At 42.5% G+C, this 19,791-nt stretch overlaps 1 protein-coding gene across 1 annotated transcript; it reads left to right on the top strand.

The window, feature by feature from the left end:
* Positions 1-7,090: 7,090 nt before the first annotated feature.
* DIPK2A (divergent protein kinase domain 2A) lies at positions 7,091-19,528 on the top strand. The gene is made up of 3 exons (XM_053390194.1): positions 7,091-7,813; positions 15,569-15,872; positions 16,526-19,528. Exons 1-3 carry the CDS (start codon positions 7,160-7,162, stop codon positions 16,855-16,857), a joined length of 1,290 nt encoding a protein of 429 aa, XP_053246169.1. The 5' UTR covers positions 7,091-7,159; the 3' UTR covers positions 16,858-19,528.
* The last annotated feature ends 263 nt before the right edge of the window (positions 19,529-19,791 follow it).

The raw sequence follows: 19,791 nt of genomic DNA on the forward strand, positions 1-19,791 counted from the left end.
TTGTGACAGCAATTCAACACTTTGAACAAGAAGACTGAATTCATTCAAACAGAAGTGCTGCTCTAATAGCCATTTGCCACCTGCTTCAGTATCTAGGGACACTATACAACGGCTGCCATTAAACTCGATAGTATTCCTTATAAAAAATTCAATGTTCTTTCCATTTTCCAGACTTGGTTCCTCAGGGCTTACTATCACATTTACAGATTCCTGCTTAAATGTAATATAATTGTGGGATTAAAGGTAAAGGACCCCTGAACAGTTAAGTCCAGTCAAAGGTGACCATGGGGTTGCAGTGCTCATCTCACTTTCAAGCTGAAGGAGCCGGTGTTTGTCCACAGACAGCTTTTTGGGTCATGGGGTCAGCATGACTAAACCGCTTGTGGCACAATGGAACACTGTGACAGAAACACCATTTACCTTTCTGCCACAGCAGTACCTATTTATCTACTTGCACTGCCGTGCTTTCAAACTGCTAGGTTGGCAGAAGCTGGGACAGAGCAATGGGAGCTCACTCCATCACATGGATTTGAACTTCCGTTTTGATCAGCAAGCCCAAGAGGCTCAGTGGTTTAGACCACAGCGCCACCCGCAGCAGTGGAACTGTTTACCGATATGTGGCTAAGTGTGTGAAGCAAATATTGTAGGACTTGGTCAGGATAATCCAATGATCCCATTGTGCTGGGCAGCCATTATTTCAGGGCTAGTGCTGTCTTAATGCAGTCACAAACTTACATTCCACCAGCAGCAGAGGCAACAGCACAGAAATATATCCAATGGCTGCAGAGGAGATGTAGAAAGGAAAAGTAGGGGTATTGCCTTTGCTGATAGACCAGCTGCCTAGTGAGAGCCAGGTCCATCAGGCTATCTGAACTGTTTCCATTCCAGCATTATTGCCAGGACCTTCAGCAGCTCCTGCGTTTCACAGGAGACTCTACAAACAAAAAAGTAAGCAGGCTTCCTTTCCCTCAACTTTTGCCCCTAGTCCATGCCACATAGGCAGCAACTCCGGAGGCTCCAGGAAGGGCAGGAGAGGCAGTTGAACTTGTTGCTTTCACTCCAACGCCTTTACACATACACACCATGTATGATGTCATCCCTGACCTCAGACTGGCTGGGCAAGTTGCTCTACTCCTTTCCTCACACCCCGCTTTTACCAAGGGTGCTCAGGATGGTCAAGAAGCAGGGCTCACAGGTCATCCTAATAACCCCAAGATGGCCCAGGCGCCCCTGGTTTGTGGACCTATCAGTCATGGATCTTTGGGACCTCTTGTCCTGAATAGACCTCCTGCAGAAGATTCCCATTCTGCCCCAAAATCCATATTTCTTAAATCTATCTGCCTGAGACTGAACTGAGCATCATGAGTAGCCAGGGCTACTCAGAAGGAGTGGTTCAGACAATCTTGGTCTCCAGGAAGCAGTTTACCACCAGGACCTAAGATCAGACTTGGCTTTCCGGCCTTGCAAGTTGCCATCGCAGTCAGAAAACACAGGGGCAACAGAGGTGCTAGAACTTTTCCAGGAGGGATGTGGGGTGGATTTGAGACTCCACATCCTCCAGAGGAATGTGTTGGCCCTATCCAACATCATGGGACAGGCAAAGGACACACTCCTGGTCACACCCCGATATCAAAATATTTTTAGAGCAGTGGTCACAGCCAGTCATCCTCCGGCTCACAGAGTGCCTACCTGGGATCTGAATCTAGTTCAAAGAGCCCTCACCAAACCTCCATTTGAACATATCAAGTCAGTCCTATCGAGATGCTTAAAGACTGCATTTCATGGTTGCTATAACCTCAGCTAGGAGAGTGTCAGAGCCAGGAGCTCCCTATGTAGAGAAGCAGATATATGTTTCTCACCAAGACAGTACTCTAACCCTTCACCATTGGGCACAGGAGCTGATTCTGCCCACCTTCTACCTTACACATCTATGCCCCTAGAGCATGGCACATACTAGATGCACTTAGGGCAGCCAGGACCTACATTGGCATAATCAGGACCCACAGGGAGCATAACACTCTCTTTGTATCTTAGATCCTCTTGCCTGGGGAAAAGCTCTCCAAGGCCTCTCTATCCCACTGGCTAAGAGAATGCATTGTACCAGCTTACACCTCAGCCAATCTTCAGCCCCCCCCCCAGGGCCCTGTCGCATACTCAGTGAAGGAGGCTGCAACCTCATCAGCCTTTCAGGAGAGGATACCCTTAGAGATCTGTAGGGCAGCCACTTGGTCTTCGGTCCACACATTCACTTGACAAGATTAACACATCTGTAGGTGTACAAATTCCCCATCTGCACTTTAAGACAATGTAAGTCACGCGGCTAATTTTGCAAATTCTGAACATCCAAACAAACCTGCATCTCTCATCCTTATTCTTCGCAATGAAGTAGCTTTTGAAGTGTTTTATTCCTCCTCCACTTCTTCAAACCAGGCACATTAAAAAAAAATTTTGGGGGGGTGCAGTAATTTTTAATCAGCAACAATGAAGAAATAGTAACTGCTATTGTGGCTCATGGTAACCATAGTAATATATTCCCATAGCTACTTAATTGTTCATTTACAACAGCAGTTTTAAGTGAATGCAGACGTTGTTGTGGCATTCCCCACCCCCCTGCCTTTGTTTTAAAAGAAAGTGAGGAATCTTTGCTGTAGAACAGATGTTCATCTGGAGGGCTAGACTATGGGCCTCTCAGTCACATTGAAGAGCTGTTATTTGTCTGTACACCCCCGCAGATGTTGAAGGAACTTTTGTGAAACTTGCATGTAAAATAATTTCAGCTTGCAGTTCAAGGATGAATAAAAAGATGGCCACATGATTTGTTATGCTCGTCCAAGTAAATTAACCTGGAAATTATTTTCATATTTGGATAATGTATCAATGGATGTTTAGTAATCCCATGACTGTTTGTCTGTCACTTACCTTTTCTGCCTTCTACATTTACTGCTGCTTTCTGGGTAGATCTGTAGAACTTAAATGAAATATTCAAAAAATAAAAGTTGTGCGTGCCCCACCCCCATTTTAAAGGTCAGACTTCCATTGTGCCAAATGACCTGCATAATTTTAATTAAGCTATATGGTATGTATACCATGCTTTCTGCCAACAAATTTGCAGCAGCATTAGGGGAGCAATCCTAAGTATACACAATAAGCTGGAGACCCTAGGCCAGCTTTTCTCAACCTGTGGGTCCCCAGCTGTTGTTGAACTACAACTCCCATCACCCCTAGCTAGCAAGGCCAGAGCTCAGGGATGATGGGAGTTGTAGTCCAAAAACATCTGGGGACCCACAGGTTGAGAACCACTGCCCTAGACCTTCTTGGGATTATTTACATGTGAATCCTCAAACAAGGTTACTGTTTCTATCTCATTCTATCTCAACTACTTATCAAGATCCTCCCATTGTGACCCTATAAAGCTCTTTACCTTGTGCATTTTATGATGACACATGAAAACTGCAAAGGTATTCATGGTGACTATTCATTTCTTCATATTCCATCTTCAGTTAGTTACTATCCAAATCTGACAGGAAGTGACTTGAAACAAAATTCCAACTAACTCACTGATGCTCCCAAGAAATCATGCATATCACCAGTCTTTGTTTGTTTGTTTGTCCTTACCTATAATTCCCCCACCCTCCAATCCCTCATTGTCATGCCTATATCCATGCTTGGATCAAGGGAATTAAAAGAGGCCGTGGGTAACTATGAACGTTGGAAGACACAGGACAGATAAAAGGAAGTTTTCCCCATATAACACAATGTTTCTTTATTTGATAGATGTTACAAAATTTCCACTAGAAACTACTATGAGAGATCTTTTCCCATACATAAGTCTCTATGCCTTCACTGCAAATGGATTTTTAAAAGGATGCGGCACAAAACCTGAAGAAAGAAGCACAGACTTTCCAGGGCAAAAAATAATGATGATCATCCACAATCTAAGCCTGAAGATCCAAGAGAAAAAGAACAAATTGGAAACATCAAACACATTTCTGTAGATTTTGAAATCCTTGTCTATCCAGCAAAGCTATGCACCTTTCATGATAATGCTTCAAAGCACCTTAGATGGTGACTTGGCAAAATGGCATTCAAGAGAAATCAAGTCTGTACAAATGGTTTCATAGTCAAACAGTAATTTGGGGCAGAATTCTGTAGTAAGGATCTGCTATCCAAGGGGATTATTGGATTCCGTAGAAACCCTACCATGTTTTTGGCTGTGATACATGGCTGCCATGATAGATATGACAGCCTTATCTCCACTGAGCCCTATCTGACAGTCAAACCCTATTGGACAGTTTCATTTGCTTGAAAAAGAAAACTTTAGGACCAGATTCTTTGCCTGACTTTTTATTGAATGACTGCTGTGCCTCTCTGTGTTACAAGTCCCTTTGGGATGGGGCCCAATATGGTTGCCATATTCCGAATGGCTATGTTCCACAGAGACCTTCCATTGCATCAGAAGATCACTTTTGCCTTTGGCATCTTCATGCACTGGTGTATGCCCTAGGGACATTTGCCCCAAAGGAAATGCAGACCTTCGGCTGAAAAATATTTTCCACCCCTGGTTTAGGAGAATTAGGTCACTTCCTGTCTTTCACTGGTTCTCAGCCAAATATTGCTCTAAAAAGCAACCTTGTTGCTTCATCCAATATCCAGTAGATGGTTGTAGTGTACCACAGAAACCCCCTTTTAATCAGAGAATTGCAGAGGCGTTATATATCTCAGGATAGCTTTGGACTGTATGCCTTATACATATTGTAGGTAAAAGGTAAAGGTAAAGGACCCCTGGACAGTTAAGTCAAAGGCGACTATGGAGTTGCGGCGCTATCTTGCTTTCAGGCCGAGGGAGCTGGCGTTGTCCACAGACAGCTTTCTGGGTCATGCAGCCAGCATGAGTAAACCGCTTCTGGTGCAACAGGACACCGTGACGGAAACCAGAGCACACAGAAATGCCATTTACCGTCCTGCCTCAGCGGTACCTATTTATCTACTTGCACTGGCGTGCTTTCAAACGGCTAGGTTGGCAGAAGCTGGGACAGAGAAACGGGAGCTCACTCCATCACATGGATTTGAACTTCCAATGTTTTGATCGACAAGCCCAAGAGGCTCAGGGGTTTAGATCACAGCGCCACCCAGCTCCCCATACACACTCATGTCTAGTAACTGACCTCTCAAAACCTGCATTTTGTTGTCTATATAGACTTTTAACACAGAACCCCACAAAATCAGAAAGAAGACACAGTTTTTGCCTTAACAACCTCTTAACACTGATGCAAGAGCCATCCTGATCTCCTGGTACTCAAAAACAAAGAATGTTGCCAGCTTTCCTCAAACACCCTACTAGCAAACTATCAATGGCTTGTCCTCAGAATGAGTGCATAAATATAGCTCGTACCAGGCACTGCCAGGATAGTCACAATGCTGAGCACATTAATGCTGAAATGTCTCAGCACATAGTTTGTTTCAAGCAAACTTTACTGAGCTGCAAGACAGTAGATGCCAATATACTTTCTTGATGCAAGAACCATGTTCTGCTGTAACCAAATTCCTGCCTGGTAAGCACTTCCAAAAATAGCTAAGGATGTTTTTACAAGTTTTTACAGTATTCTTCCACCTCTGTAAAAATTACACATCCCTAAACTAAAATGCATTCTTAGCATCATCCTACCCCTAATTTTGTCAGTTCCACTGAAATACTTCCAAGTTTTGAGGATGAGGGTGCAGCATATTTGAAACAGTGGTTTCCATACATGCTGCTTTCATATATATCCTTCAGCCTCCTCTCTATAGCCAACCTATTTGTCTCCTTCAAATCTGAACCCCAAGGACCTCGTTATTCTCATATAAAATGGCTCTCGTTTGTCAAGGAACAAGCAAAGGATGGGACAAATTCTAAATGAGCATTATTTTGTCGCGTCCCCTCCCTCCTACTGCTCCATGACGAACACCCCCACAACTCCTGCTCCCAGAAATATATCGTGGTGCCCCCCTTTTTTTGAAATCCCGCTTTCGGTGTAGTTAAAATCCCTGCTCGGGAGACTTTCGTCGGAGCCTGCGAGGAGCGGACGCTGAGGGGCAGAGGCGAGCTGCGTTTCAGCTGCCGCGGCTTTCTGCTCGACTATGGCCGCGCTTTGTGTCTCGCTACCGAGGTTTGGGTTTTAACTGACGAAAGCGAGCCGCCGAGGCTTCACTTCTCACTCATGTTCCATCAGTCGTGCTCGCTGACCTGACAAAAGCGGTCGTGGAAAGCAGCGCCACACACCAAGAGAGATTTTTAAAATATATATGTATACATGGCCCCTTTCTGGCATCCTCACAAAAACTGTTCCCATAAGTGAAGATTCCCCAGGAAGCCCCCTTCCCTCCGCCCCTCTCGCTACAATAAAGACAACATGGCGGACCAGCGGCGTCTCTCGGGTTAAAACTCCACTCTCCCTCACAAATCAGTAACAGGCACTCCGGCCGGCGGCGGGAGCTTATATAGCCTTTCTCGGAGGGAGGCGGGGGAGGGGCGAGTAGGAGGGATGGGGTGGGGGTGGGGAACGGCGATCGAACCAATCCATTTTTCATTCCGTGTTGTTCGCGCGCTCTCGCTTCCCAGGCCCCGCCCTCTTTCTCCCTTCTCCACCATCCCCCTCACAAAATAAAAAAAATGCCTCTCGGCTCGCTTGGCTCCGCCTCACTTCCAACAATACTTTCTTGTCACCGAACCGGCCTGGCCGGCTGTGCGCCCGCGGCGGCCCTCTCCCTCTCCCCAGGTGCGTTTTGTGGTAAATAGGACCGCGAGAGCGCACCATCGCCACCTTCCCAATCACGCGCCTCTCTTGGCAGGCGCGCGCCGCGAACAACAGTGTTGGCGGCGGCGGCGGCGCTTATTGTTGTAGCTCCTCCCCCCTGGAGGGGGCGGGGCGGCCCTGTCCGGCAGGCTCGCGGCGGCTGCGGCGCCGCCCCTTTACCTCCCTCCCCTCGGTAACTTGGCTCCCTTTTATCAGGCGAGCCTCGCGCCGGAGAGTTTATTGGTGCCGGAGCCGCAGCGCGGGGAGCAACGGAGCGCGCGGGGGGCGGGGGAGGCGGCGGCGGTGGCCGCCGCGAGGGGGGTTTGCCCCGCCGGCTGGTGGGGCCGGCCGGCCAGTGGGTCGGTCGCGGGCGGCGGTGACGGACGATGCTCCGTCTGGTGTCGCTGAAGTTGGGGCGCCTCTACCGCTACGTGAAGCTGGCGGTGCTGGGCGTGCTGGCGGCGGCGCTGGCCCTCAACTCGCCTTCGCTGCTGGCCTCGCTGCAGCGCAACGAGCTGGCCGAGCGGCGCTTCCTGCAGCTGAACAAGTGCCCGGCCTGCTGGGGCACCAGCTGGTGCCGCAAGTTCCTCAACGGGCAGCTGCGCCTGGAGAGCTGGGGCCGCCTGCGCCTGCTCGACTTCCTCAACGTCAAGAACGTCTACTTCGCGCGCTACGGGGAGCCCCGCGAGGGCAGCCGCCGCGTCGTCCTCAAGCGCCTGGGCTCCGCGCGCGAGCTGGCCGACATCGACGCCAAGATCTGCCGGCGCGCCACCGGCAGGGGACGCTGCGACTTGCTCCAGGCCCTGCACGCCACCGAGTTCGCCAGCATCAACGGCGACGTGCGCCTCCTCACCCCCGACGTCGTGGAGGGCTGGTCGGACCTGGTGCACTGCCCCTCGCAGCGCCTCCTCGACCGCCTCGTCCGCCGCTACGCCGAGACCAAGGACTCGGGCAGCTTCCTGCTCCGCAACCTCAAGGACTCGGAGCGGATGCAGCTCCTCATCACGCTCGCCTTCAACCCGGAGCCCCTCGTGCTGCAGGTAAGAAGGCGACGCCGACGCCTCCTCTCCCCTCCCCATCCTCGCTAGACCGCGTGGCCCCGCTGTATAAGCGGGATCGCACGGAGCGCTGTGCACTAGATCGCCGGCACTGTGCCTGCTTAGGGTTCGCGTGCGAACCTCCTTTTTCTGGATCGGGCCACGGTCCATCTAGTCCAGCATTGTGTCTGTCCCACGATCTCTAGAGGTGGAGACCACTTCCTCCCTGTGCGCTGCCCCTAAAAATAAATGTGTGTCTGAGTCCTTTCTGAAGCACTTGCGCGGTTTAACAAAGTCCTAGAAGTACATTTAGGAGACCGACACGTGTATTGTGTCCCAAGCTTCAGCAGGCTCGTTAAGATGCCACAGGGTCTTTGTTGGTTTTAAAGCTGCGGATACTGCCTCCCAGTGAATCTCTTTCTTCACTGTATGGTTTTAGAGCATTAGCTGACCTGCAGGAATGCTTGTAAGTGTGAAGTACTCACAATAGAATTTGTACGTTTATTTATTTAAAAAAATTGCTTTCAGATGTTGCTGTTTTCAAAATTCCTCCGTGTAGCCTAAGCAAATAGATACAAAATAGATTCGCATTCCTGTACAATCAGCCATACAAAATCAGCTGAAGTTGGACAGTTGAGCCCTGTTGTGGATTGGGCTGTGTAGTGTGTAGCTCCTTAAGCCCTTTTCCAGGACTGCCAGTAGCCATGAGAACAGAGGAAAGCAAACACCCATGCACTAACAGCTGGGGTCCTCAGTTGTCTGCAGAAACTAGTCAGGACTCTCCCTGGAAACATATACAACCAAAGTAAAGCCCAAAGCTGCAGTGGAATAAGTTTTAACGTTTCAGAAGAAGTGTCACTGAAATCATTGGGACTTAACTCAAAAACTAATCATGCATATGAGAGGAGTTCAGTGTTGTCTTTTAAAATTAATTTTAGGAACTGAGCATACACAACAGCTGCAATAAGAAGGCAATAACCTTCTTCTGGTGCTATTAGAGGAATAGTAAAATTGTTACCTCTTTCCCCATTGTAGGTTAACCTATATTTAAAAATTCAACAATAAAAGTAGGGGTGCCTTTATTCATAAAGTACATATGGTGCTACATTTTACATTATTCTGTTCTTTTGCTGATTTATATGGTAACTTCTGTATCAATCTCTGTTTTTACTTTGTCTCATTGTGTAGGTGATAGCGGCAAGCAAGTATCTCTATCTTGTTTCTTTAATTTTTAAAAAGGTCTTCCACCTTTTGGTGAATTTTCTTTTTAGTCATTGAAATTGCTGTTTGTCATGTCAGAATGAAGACTTGTTGGCACTGTAATGAAAGTCAACAACACTCACTGCTTTCAGTAATTTTAACCTAGCATTAATGTTTGTTAGACCATTAAACGTAAAAATCTGTTGATCATTTTCGACCAGTTGATTATTTCAGATTTGCTCTAGATATCTATCAGGACAATGTTATGAGGACAGTGCCATATTAAAACTTTCGTTGGCTTGGTTAAGAAAAAGTATGTTTTTTTATTTAATAGCCAACAGTAAAAGAAACTTGGACCTAGCATTGTAGCCTAAAAATCTGGGAATTGTTAATATATTTATGCCATTTCTATGCCAGCTCACATGTTAATGGTATAATTTTTTCATGAAGGTATATTTCAGCTGAACAGGTTATCTTAAGCCCAAATATTGGTATGATGTTGCATCATAAATAAAGGTGTCTTCCTCAAGCACCTTCTAAGTGCCTTCCATGAGCAATGTAATGTTTGCATTAAATAAGTAACCTTGAATTACAACTGCTCTTATCTTTGCTACAAAATAAATAAATAAATAAAATAGTTCCCAGCCCTGTAGGCAAATATCAATAAATATGCTAAAGGAACAGTTGAGTTGCGTCCACAAACTAGAATGGTTGTCAAAGAAGTATCAAATAGACTATTGGAACAGCTGGTGCTCTCTTGAACTGTTTAGTGGCTTGGTATGTACCAGCTGGTGTATGTCTTGAAAGTTTCTTAAAGGAGAGCTATTAACTTGAACAGTTCCCGCCCCCCAAAAAAGATAACTGACATGAAGGTTTTGTCTACTATGGCTTCAGTTGCAGCTTTCTATGTAAAGTGGTTTGTCTATGCTTTTTCTCTGTTAGAATTTCACAAGGCTTCTGTTCATGGATAATAAATTGATAAAGCATATTTGTAGGTGAAGAGAATGTTTAATATAAATACAGTTTAAAGAGGAGTGGCATGTCCTTCACTAAACAGAAGGGTATAAAAATGTGCTGTGCCACTTAGAATATATTTTGCTGAGAAACTAATGAAACACTGTATATAAAACAGAACAACATAGATCATGCTACAGTTGGTGTGAATATAATTATTGGTTACAAAGTGCTTGATGTACAAAGTGCTCTACAATTTGTAAACAGCTCTGTAAGATACCCAGACTAAGATATAATCACTTCCTGAGTCTGAACTTTATTTGGTGGAAATTCACTGTGAGTCTCCCCTTTTGAAAATGTAATTCTCTTTCTGTACCACAACTCTGGTTTGTAAGGAGGTTAAACATGAATTAGAAGATGTACACATATTGGATATTAGGCATCCAGCCCATAATTGATTTAGTAATGTCATATGTCAGTGACTAAATTATATAATTTAGTGAAATCTCTCACAGTTAGCTCAAGCTCCCTGAAGTCCACGAGTAAAAGTTTCATTTAATCATTGCTTGCTACTTGCTATTAAAAGGAGTATGAGACCCATGTTGGGCAAAATATTCCTGCATTGCAGGGGGGTTGACTAGTTGACGCTCATGGTTCCTTTCAACTCAACAATTCCATGATTCTCAAATTTCAACTAATGTGCATTGGTCACTAGGTGCCAATTATAATACTAGCAGTACAATCCTATGCATGTATAAGTCTCATTGACTTCAGTGGAATTGTTTCGGGTAAACATGTAGGATTGCAGCCCAATATACATAAGTAATAGCTCTTCCATTAGCCCTTTTCGTGTGTGGATTGTAAGAACAGGTTTTCTATTCTGTCACCAATTATGTGCAATATCAGTTACGACATTCATTTAATTAATATCCAAATTATGACTCAGCAGTTCTTGTAGCTCATAGTTCTCTTCCAACCACCACTGCAAAAAAGTCTAGTTGCTTTCAAATATTTCCAGGGTTCACTTCTGATCTGCTGAAATCCTGCTAAAATACATAGTGTAGTTCATTTAAAGACCCATTGCTTGTCGGATAAACATACTTTTAATAGGTGTGTAAGTTGGCACTGTTTGCATTACAAGAGCTAGCTAATGTTAAAGACTTTCTGTTCGACAGATACTTATTAGTATGTATTGTTTAAATAATGTAACTGGCACTGATAAAAAGCTAAGGTAAAAATCTTGATAACCCTGGATTAATATAAGAGAATGCTGATGATTAAGGAGCAAGGTGAATGTGATTCACATGTTAGATATTGTGATCAGACTAAATGATGCACGACTGGGTGCTAAATAGAAGGCTGATCTTTGATTTTATAATGGGAAATGTGTCTCGAATAATCCACTAAACTGTAGTGATTCTTGGATTATAAGACTTTTTATCAGAGATTGGAAGCTTAGTTTGAAGCCTATTTGGAGTATGGATTACTTGTAAAGTGGCAGTACTTATGAAATGCACATTGCCACAACAGACAGCCTTTATTTTAGCTAGTTTTGAGATTATTTAAGCTTGACCTACATTTGAAGAGATTGTCAAGGCCAGAGGAAAAGCTTTATTACAGAAACATCTTTCAACAGCGTGTCTCATCTGTATCCCTAAGTGTTGAGATAGAAGCTCAGTGCTCTACTTAATTTTACTAATCTGTGTACCTAAATACATTTCATATTTATATTACTAAACAGTATATACTTCTGTGGGTGAAAACAGCCTACTACGGCGGGGGACGGGGGACACGGCAGTTTAAGGGAGGAATTTGCTGAGTATTCCAGTCTAAATGATCAATGACTCACAAGCATCTGCAACAAGGATCTGTAATAAATATTCTGTGACCTATTATAGCTAGGAATCCAAAACTGACATAAAAACACAGTTCTGCTACTATATAGGAGTGTAAGTATTTGCCTAAAATTGTACAGGTCTTCTATGAAAAAAAAAGTTTGTCCTTCAATTTGCTGTATTTTTTCCTTGTTCTTAGCAGTCATTCTTCATATCATCGTGTCCTGTCACAGTGGAAAAGTAATTATGATTTCTTGTTTGAGAACCGTGAATTTGGTTGTCTAGCAAGACAATGCAGGTGTTTCGACTGAGATTTAAATTTCCAAAATAAATTTAAATAGCATTACTGCTACAAGTGCCTTGGAGTACATTTTAAATTTTAAGTTCATTTCCTTTGACCAAGTGTATTGGCTTGTTATTTTTATTATTTATAATACTCTTGTTCCTGATTTTTCATATTTTAAATATGAGGTGTTTCTAGATATCACTAGATATGGGCTTGCAGTTTTTACACCTGATTCTGCAAGCATAGCTGTCTCTTTCATAATAGTGAGTAATAAATAACTATGGTGCTGATTTCATCAGATACCAGTGCTGCTGTAGAACTTAATTTCAAGATTGTAACACTGCAAAGTGTGTTCTACAAGGATGCTTGTTTTAAGGTCAGGTCAACTTTAGTATTGAGCAAGTGTACAACTAGTCAAGCAGGGTGGATTGATTTGAATCAGCAGTTTTAGAGCTTTATGCCTGTGGGCCTAATTAGGACCTGCCAGGTCTTTGAATTTGGCCACAAAGGTCATTTTGGGCAAGCCAGACCCACCCATCAATCATGCAGTGTCAGGCATAGATATCTGTTATCTCTAACGGAAACATTAAATGCTAGGTTTGGAAATAAGGGAAGACCAGCACTGAGATTGGAGATAAACTTTTGCCTGCTCCCATTACAGTTGTGCCTTGGTTCTGGAACATCTTGTGAGTTGAATGTTTTTGCTCCTGAATGCCGCAAACTCGGAAGTGAATGTTCTGGTTTGTGAGTGTTTTTTGGAAGCCAAATGTCTGGTGTGGCTTCCACAGCTTCTGATTGAGTGCAGGAAGCTCCTGCAGACAATCGGAAGCCGCGCCTTGGTTTTTGAACATTTTTGGAAGTCGAACAGACTTCCGGAACGGATTCTGTTCGAGAACCAAGGTAAGACTGTACTTTAACTGTGAATCACGCAATGTCAAGTGATTGACAGCTAGGCAGCCCTGCTCAGCTGTCAATATGATTCTATGGCTACATCCATTTCTGCATCCCTGATTTAAATTAACAAATTAATCAAACAACTAACACAACTTTTTAAATAATCTTTGTAATATAGGTATATCCTAAACAGAAGCATATGCTAACAAATTGATATACATGCAATCATATATTTTATTTACTATCTAGGAAGTAAGCTAAAACTTTTGCTCGCTCAATATGAAAGAAGCCAGAGAAGAGTGAAGCCCAGTCTCCTGAGCAGCATACAACAGCACCCTGCTCGTTCAGGCAGTTGGCATCACATTGGAGTTAAGAGGTCATGCAGATGATTTGCTGGATGATCCTTGTGAAATGCAGTATGCTGCCTCCTAGACTTAGAGCTTGAATTTGGTTACTACTCCCTGCTGCTAGGATGCCCATTATTAATGCATTACTTGTGCCATATTTACGGAAGTTGATGTCAACAGGCTGATCTGAACATGGCATTAATTTCTTTGGATAGAAAAACAATCTTATCAGTCTAGTAAAAAAATGTAGGCTAGTAACTTTTTAAGCTAATTTACAAGGCTGCCTATACTATGTGACACCCTTCCTCTCTGTTTTCAGAATGCCTATTTGCACCAGAAGTGTGTGATTATGCAAACCATGGAATTACCTGCTGCAATTGCTTCTTGACTTCTTCCCCATCTGTGCGTCCCAGCTATACACTTGCTTGTTTAGTTGACAAACCCGTTTTTTAAACCTTACTTGCCTTCAGGAATCCTTCAAACGCAACAGATAAAAGCTAAATGTCATCAGAACTGTTATTAATGTGAGCTGTGAGCCATGAGCTCTATGTAGATGCAGACTTCTTCCAAGAGAGTTTTCCATTTAAGGTGGAATGTAGTTTTCCTCTGCTCAACACATGTTAAAGCCCCATGCTTATTAGTTGTTCTTGCCACCTGGCTGAACTGAGCAAAAAAGATTAGGCCTCTGTGGCTTTCCGTGGCCATGCAAAGAATGACAATGCTCATTTCGCTGTACTACAAAAGTATGTGGCTATATAAACTCGGCACTAATTCAAAACCCAGGAAATTCCTGGGTGGTTCACCCAGAGCCAAACTGCCAAGCTGCTCTTTGGCATCTCAATTTGTTCCTGGGATTTGTTGCACTTGCAATTAAGGAGATGTCCCTAGTGCTGAGTATGCATGATATTTGGCTTACTGCTGCTATTTAATACAATAAACAGAAGAACAATGTGAAACGTACGTGTGCTTGCTTGTGCTACTGATGAGTAATTTTAAATATGGTTGTTTCTGAGTTAACAGAGCAGCTGTAGTGTGCATCTAGTTGTTTGGATCTTTCGTCAAATATATATATATATAGCAGGTAATGCAATGACAATATGCTTGTATTAATATTAGTGTGCTATGGTAATGCCTGAATATGGTACATTGTCTGTGAATAATACCAGTATTTGGCAAATGGCAGTCAACTGTGATTAGCATTGACTTAGCAAATTGGAAGTCTGCAATGGCTTGCTAAGTAGTACAGCGAATCTACCACACTTCTACATCTGGTCAAGTAAAGTAGATGTTAGACCTGCCAGGTGGCAGAATGCACATAATGGTATGCTAACACCTGCTATGTTTTAGATTCACTTTCTGTTCTAGAACAATGGTACAGCACTTTTGTACAGAACACAGATAGCTTTGTGTGAATAATTTGGAATGATAATTTGAAAGCAGCTCTGAAGTAAAGTGAGTAGGGAGAATGCCATCCAGGCAACCTATTGAGCACACCTGAATAATAGAAGTACTTGGTTTCTTTGCTAGACCTCTGGTACATGCAAAAAATGAGACACAGCACCAAGCATCTGGGGACTTTTTGCAAACATCTGAAGAACAGAGCTCTTGATGTGAGAGGACAATGGTGGGGGAGCCCTTTAATAGGTTACACCAGGGTTAACTAACTTACATCCCTCCAGATGTTGCAGAACTTCAACTCCATCATCCCTGATCACCAACTGTTCTCGTGGAGTTTTGTTTTCAAGTAAACTAGTACAGAATCTCTGGGACACAGTGGGATAAAAACCTATAGAGATTTGGAGGGCAAGTGTGGGTGTTTGGTATGTTTACCTAATTGCTTTACTAATATGGCATTTTCATGCAGGTCTCCTAGACAACTTGAAGGACCAAAAGAAGATGCATCATATGCAAAGTAAAAACAAATACATAGTGACAACATCAGTGTGTGCCAGCAGCTCACCAAATCCCAGGCCTGTTTGAAATAAATGTGTTATTTTGCTGGATTGGTGCAGAATTTATAGATATGCAAGATTACACTGTGCCTGTTCTTTAGCACTGGGTGAAAACCAGACCACTGTGTGTTCTCCAACCCACCCCAGTGTTTGGGGAATCAATGAATAATTCCTCATAGGCAGTGAACAACACTGCCATCTCAGATAGCTAAATGCTTCTAAACATCACATATATTAAAGCTGCAAACGTATTTGTGGTTAATATTAATGAAATGCATTTCCCTTTGCAGAGTTTTCCATCTGATGAGGGCTGGCCATTTGCAAAATATTTAGGAGCATGTGGAAGAATGGTGGCTGTAAACTATGTGGGAGAAGAACTCTGGAGCTACTTCAGTGCTTCATGGGAAAAACGAGTGGACCTGGCATGGCAGTTAATGGAAATAGCTGAGCAGCTGACAAATAATGACTTTGAATTTGCCCTCTACCTCCTTGATGTCAGCTTTGACAACTTCGCAGTAGGCCCTAGAGATGGGAAGGTCATCATTGTGGATGCTGAAAATGTTTTGGTGGCAGATAAAAGGTTAATCAAGCAAAGTAAGTTGGTTTCTTTTTCACCCCCAAGATTGTTGGTTCTTGTTTTGCATGTGAATAGTTTAAGATGTAGGTTTTTAAAAATGCTTTATAATTTATCAGTTAAGCTAATGCAGCAGTTAATTATAAAATAACAATTGTAGCAGCTTGTATTTGAACATGTTGAAACAAACAAATCCGTTACTACATGAGCACACTGAACAAACCTGAACTTGAGTTTTGTTTCATTCTGTACAAGACAAAAAGCAAGAGAACAGTTACTCACTTCTGACAAGTTTATTTAATACATTTTTAATCCCTGTAGCCGGTGGTCACTTTCACAATATTGCTCTTACCTTTTCTTCATAGTAATATGCATGTACCTAGGCAATCTTAGAAATCACACTTTGTGGATTCTCTGAAACATACAATGCTTTGAACAATCCCTATGAGAAGGTTTGCCTCAAGGTTGTTTGTAGTTTCCCCCCTTAAACAGCCAATATTTCAGGTTTATTTCATGTTAGCGGTAAATAGTACACTATTTCTGTAAATTGCCTTCAGACAGACTATTAGGGTATAAAAGAACTTGGGGTAGATTTTCATATTCAGGCTTTAGAATCAGGAAATTCTTTGCTTTCTGGGCTTCTTACTGTTTGTTCTTTTTATGCATTTCACAGATAAACCTGAAAACTGGGATGTTTGGTATGAAAGCAAGTTCGATGACTGTGATAAGGAAGCTTGTCTTTCTTTCTCAAAGGAGATTTTGTGCACTCGTGTCACTGTGGACCACAACTACTATGCTATTTGCCAGAACCTTTTATCAAGACATGCCACCTGGCGTGGCACTTCTGGAGGTCTTCTTCATGATCCTCCAGCTGAAATTGCCAAAGATGGTCGACTTGAGGCCTTGCTGGATGAGTGTGCCAATCCAAAGAAGCGATATGGTAGATTCCTAGCTGCAAAAGAATTACGCGAATACCTTGGACGACTAAGTAATAATGTGAGGTAGTTCATAGTGGCCAGAAACTTTGATCCTGGGGAAAAGGCACATGGAAAAAAATAAGTTATGGACATCAAAGAAAAACTTGTTACTGGTATATGGGGAATGCTCTGTATAAACAGGCAAGGTTACATATCCCACTGCAACCTGAGCTACTTTTGACTGGGTCAGATGACAAGATTGACAACTTAAGTGACTCTCATCCATAGGACTTCACATAAATCTGAGATAGTTCCACAATTTTGTGAAACTGATGACATAACTTGGAAAGTCAAGTTATATTTGCCTGTTTTAAAGGCTTTTATTTCTGATGTCATTGTCTCTCTCTCTTTCTCCCTTTTTCTCTCTGCCCCTCCCATGCGTACAACTTACTAAACTGGTATTTGCATACATACTGATAAGCCCTAGGTCTCTCTCATAGTTCTAAAACTAGTAGGTCTTTGTTTGAATACTGTGCACTATTTGAGTACAGGATTCCTCTGCTTATTCTAATGCTGAGTTCTTTCCACCGTTTCTTACTGTTTGTATGCCTTATTAAGGATATGCTTATAAAAGCAGTCTTAAATATTGCGTGGACATAACCATTACATTTGAATTCTTTGTAATTCTACTGCGGGTAATGTTTCACAAGATGGTTAACTGTAAAATTCCATCTTTATTCCATTAGGTGAAAATAATTATTCAGCAGGGAATCATGATCTGAGAACTAATGAAGATAGTTGGAAGTTTGGAGTAAAGCAGTACAACTAGTTAAAATGAAGACAACATACCATTTTGCTAGTATAGTAAATCATAAGCCAAAGAAAATGGTTGTGCGTCTCTAGTCACCTAAATCTGTACTGTAGTGACACTAATCCATTGACTTAGATTTCAGTGGGTTTGTAGATCATTCTTTAGGAGAAACTTTGCTACTAGTTAAAAGCTTAGGAAACTCCACATGTGAATGAGAAAATGCCTAGCAGGCTAGCATTTGTTCTGCATTATTCACAGTTCTGCTGAATTTGCAATGTGATGATGTTTACGGAACTTTCAACCGTAGGGTTGGCTATTTAATAGTACTCATGTTTACTGTAGAGGCCTTGCATTGCATTAAGTCTTTCAGTTCAGTCTTGTAATGGTTACCGTACACCTGAAATTGCTCCCACAGATCGGAACCTGAATGAGAAATTGGATCACTGCTAAAATTAATTCCCCCCCCTGCCTCTTTTAAAGCTTGTTTTCCTTTTCTTTGCACATGGTAGCAATTGCAGAGGTTCTCATGATTGGAGTGATGAAATTCAAAAGCTTCTGGTTATAGGAAGTGACTGACTAGCTACAGTTTTTGTTTTATATTTGCTAAGCAGATTTATATACCGCTTTAACAAAAGATTACCGAAGCGGTGTACAATACAAAAATTGAATATACACTAAAAACTAAAAAAAAGTATAAAAATAAATTGCATTGCTCAATGGTATGTACAGATGGGGGCACACTTGAGAAAAAGCATGTGGACAAAAAAGTCTTAAGCAAGTGTCTAAAATTGACAGGCAGTTCCATAGTGGAAGTGCTTCAACACTGAACTCTCTGCTTCTGGTGTTCTTAGAGCAGACCTCAGGAGCATTGAGAGTGCTTTTCTTTATGACTGCATTGACTGGGATGGAATAAGAGGGGTTCAAACATTCTAGAACTATCAGTTTGGTGTTGAGAAATTCATCTGGACAGATGGAGCAAAGCAGTAGAAAAGGGATGACAAAACCATTCTGTTTCAAAACTGTGAAAGCATGCTGATTACCCCAGAAAGTTTGAAATGATTTTTCCAAACGTCATTTTTATTTGGTCCGCATAGTCCTAACATACAGCTGCTCATTTTCATATTGTGTTTCTACAGTGTAAATTTATTCCAGTTTGTTCTTGGGCTGTTCCCTGCTGGAATAATTCTTCTTGCTGTGGGATCCCCTTTCACCTTTGATATTATGGCACAACCCCATAGCACATTAGGCATGTTCGAGTCCTGCAGAAATGATTTTGATTTAATTGTGTTTATATCCCATTTAATTCAGAAAGCATAATTTTGGCTGGTTTCCCCCCTGGATTCTTTTGCCTGTAGTCACATAGCATTTATGTTGGTTTTATTTTGATTCAATTTGCAAGCAAACCTAAATGTGAGACTAAACACTAGCCTGCCATGAAAAGCCTTTTAATCTCAATATTAATTTAATACCCACAATTCCTGATGAATGAGATGGATGATTGCTGTAGGCTTTAAACAACACACACACAAAAACAAACCACTGCCAGCTATTGAGGCAGTTTGACTGCCAAATGTTCCTTGTGAGTTTGGGGTTGGAGTCCATGGTTTCTCCTTGGAAAATATGCTCATGAAGCAGGATTCCAATGACAAAAGGAGTCCACAATTCTCAGTCTACAGGGAAAACACCTATGTGGAAAGCAATAAGTTTCCTTCAATTTGCACCTATCAAGTATTTATTGTACAAGGACAATTTATATTTTTAGTCATTACCCACGAATAATGGTGAAATATTTTTTGAATGAGATGTTTGGGGTTTGTATGTGCATAAAAATTGTCTTTTGTACTGTAAGTTACTGTTTAATTTGATTATCAAAACTGTCTCCTGTGCCTTTATACTAAGGTTGTTTTTACAACTTCTCTTGACTATTAATAAAAAAGTACTTTAAGAATTTTTTCTTGACCATGTTTAAACGAACACACTTTTTGATACCGCAGCTCTGTCTGCAGCTATTGGCCCCTGATGGCTAAATGAAGCCCCTATATTCTGAGGCAGTATGTTACTGATTACTACTAGTTTTGGGGGGAAGGCGTAAGGGCTGCTGCCTGTTTGCTCCTTTTGGGGGTTGATGAACACATGAGCTGAGTTTGCTGGATGGCCCATTTAATCCAGCAGGTTGTTCAGTGGCCAACCAAATACCTATGAGAAGGTTGC

Source organism: Podarcis raffonei, chromosome 5 (assembly GCF_027172205.1).
Source record: "Podarcis raffonei isolate rPodRaf1 chromosome 5, rPodRaf1.pri, whole genome shotgun sequence".
Taxonomy (NCBI): Eukaryota; Metazoa; Chordata; class Lepidosauria; order Squamata; family Lacertidae; genus Podarcis; species Podarcis raffonei.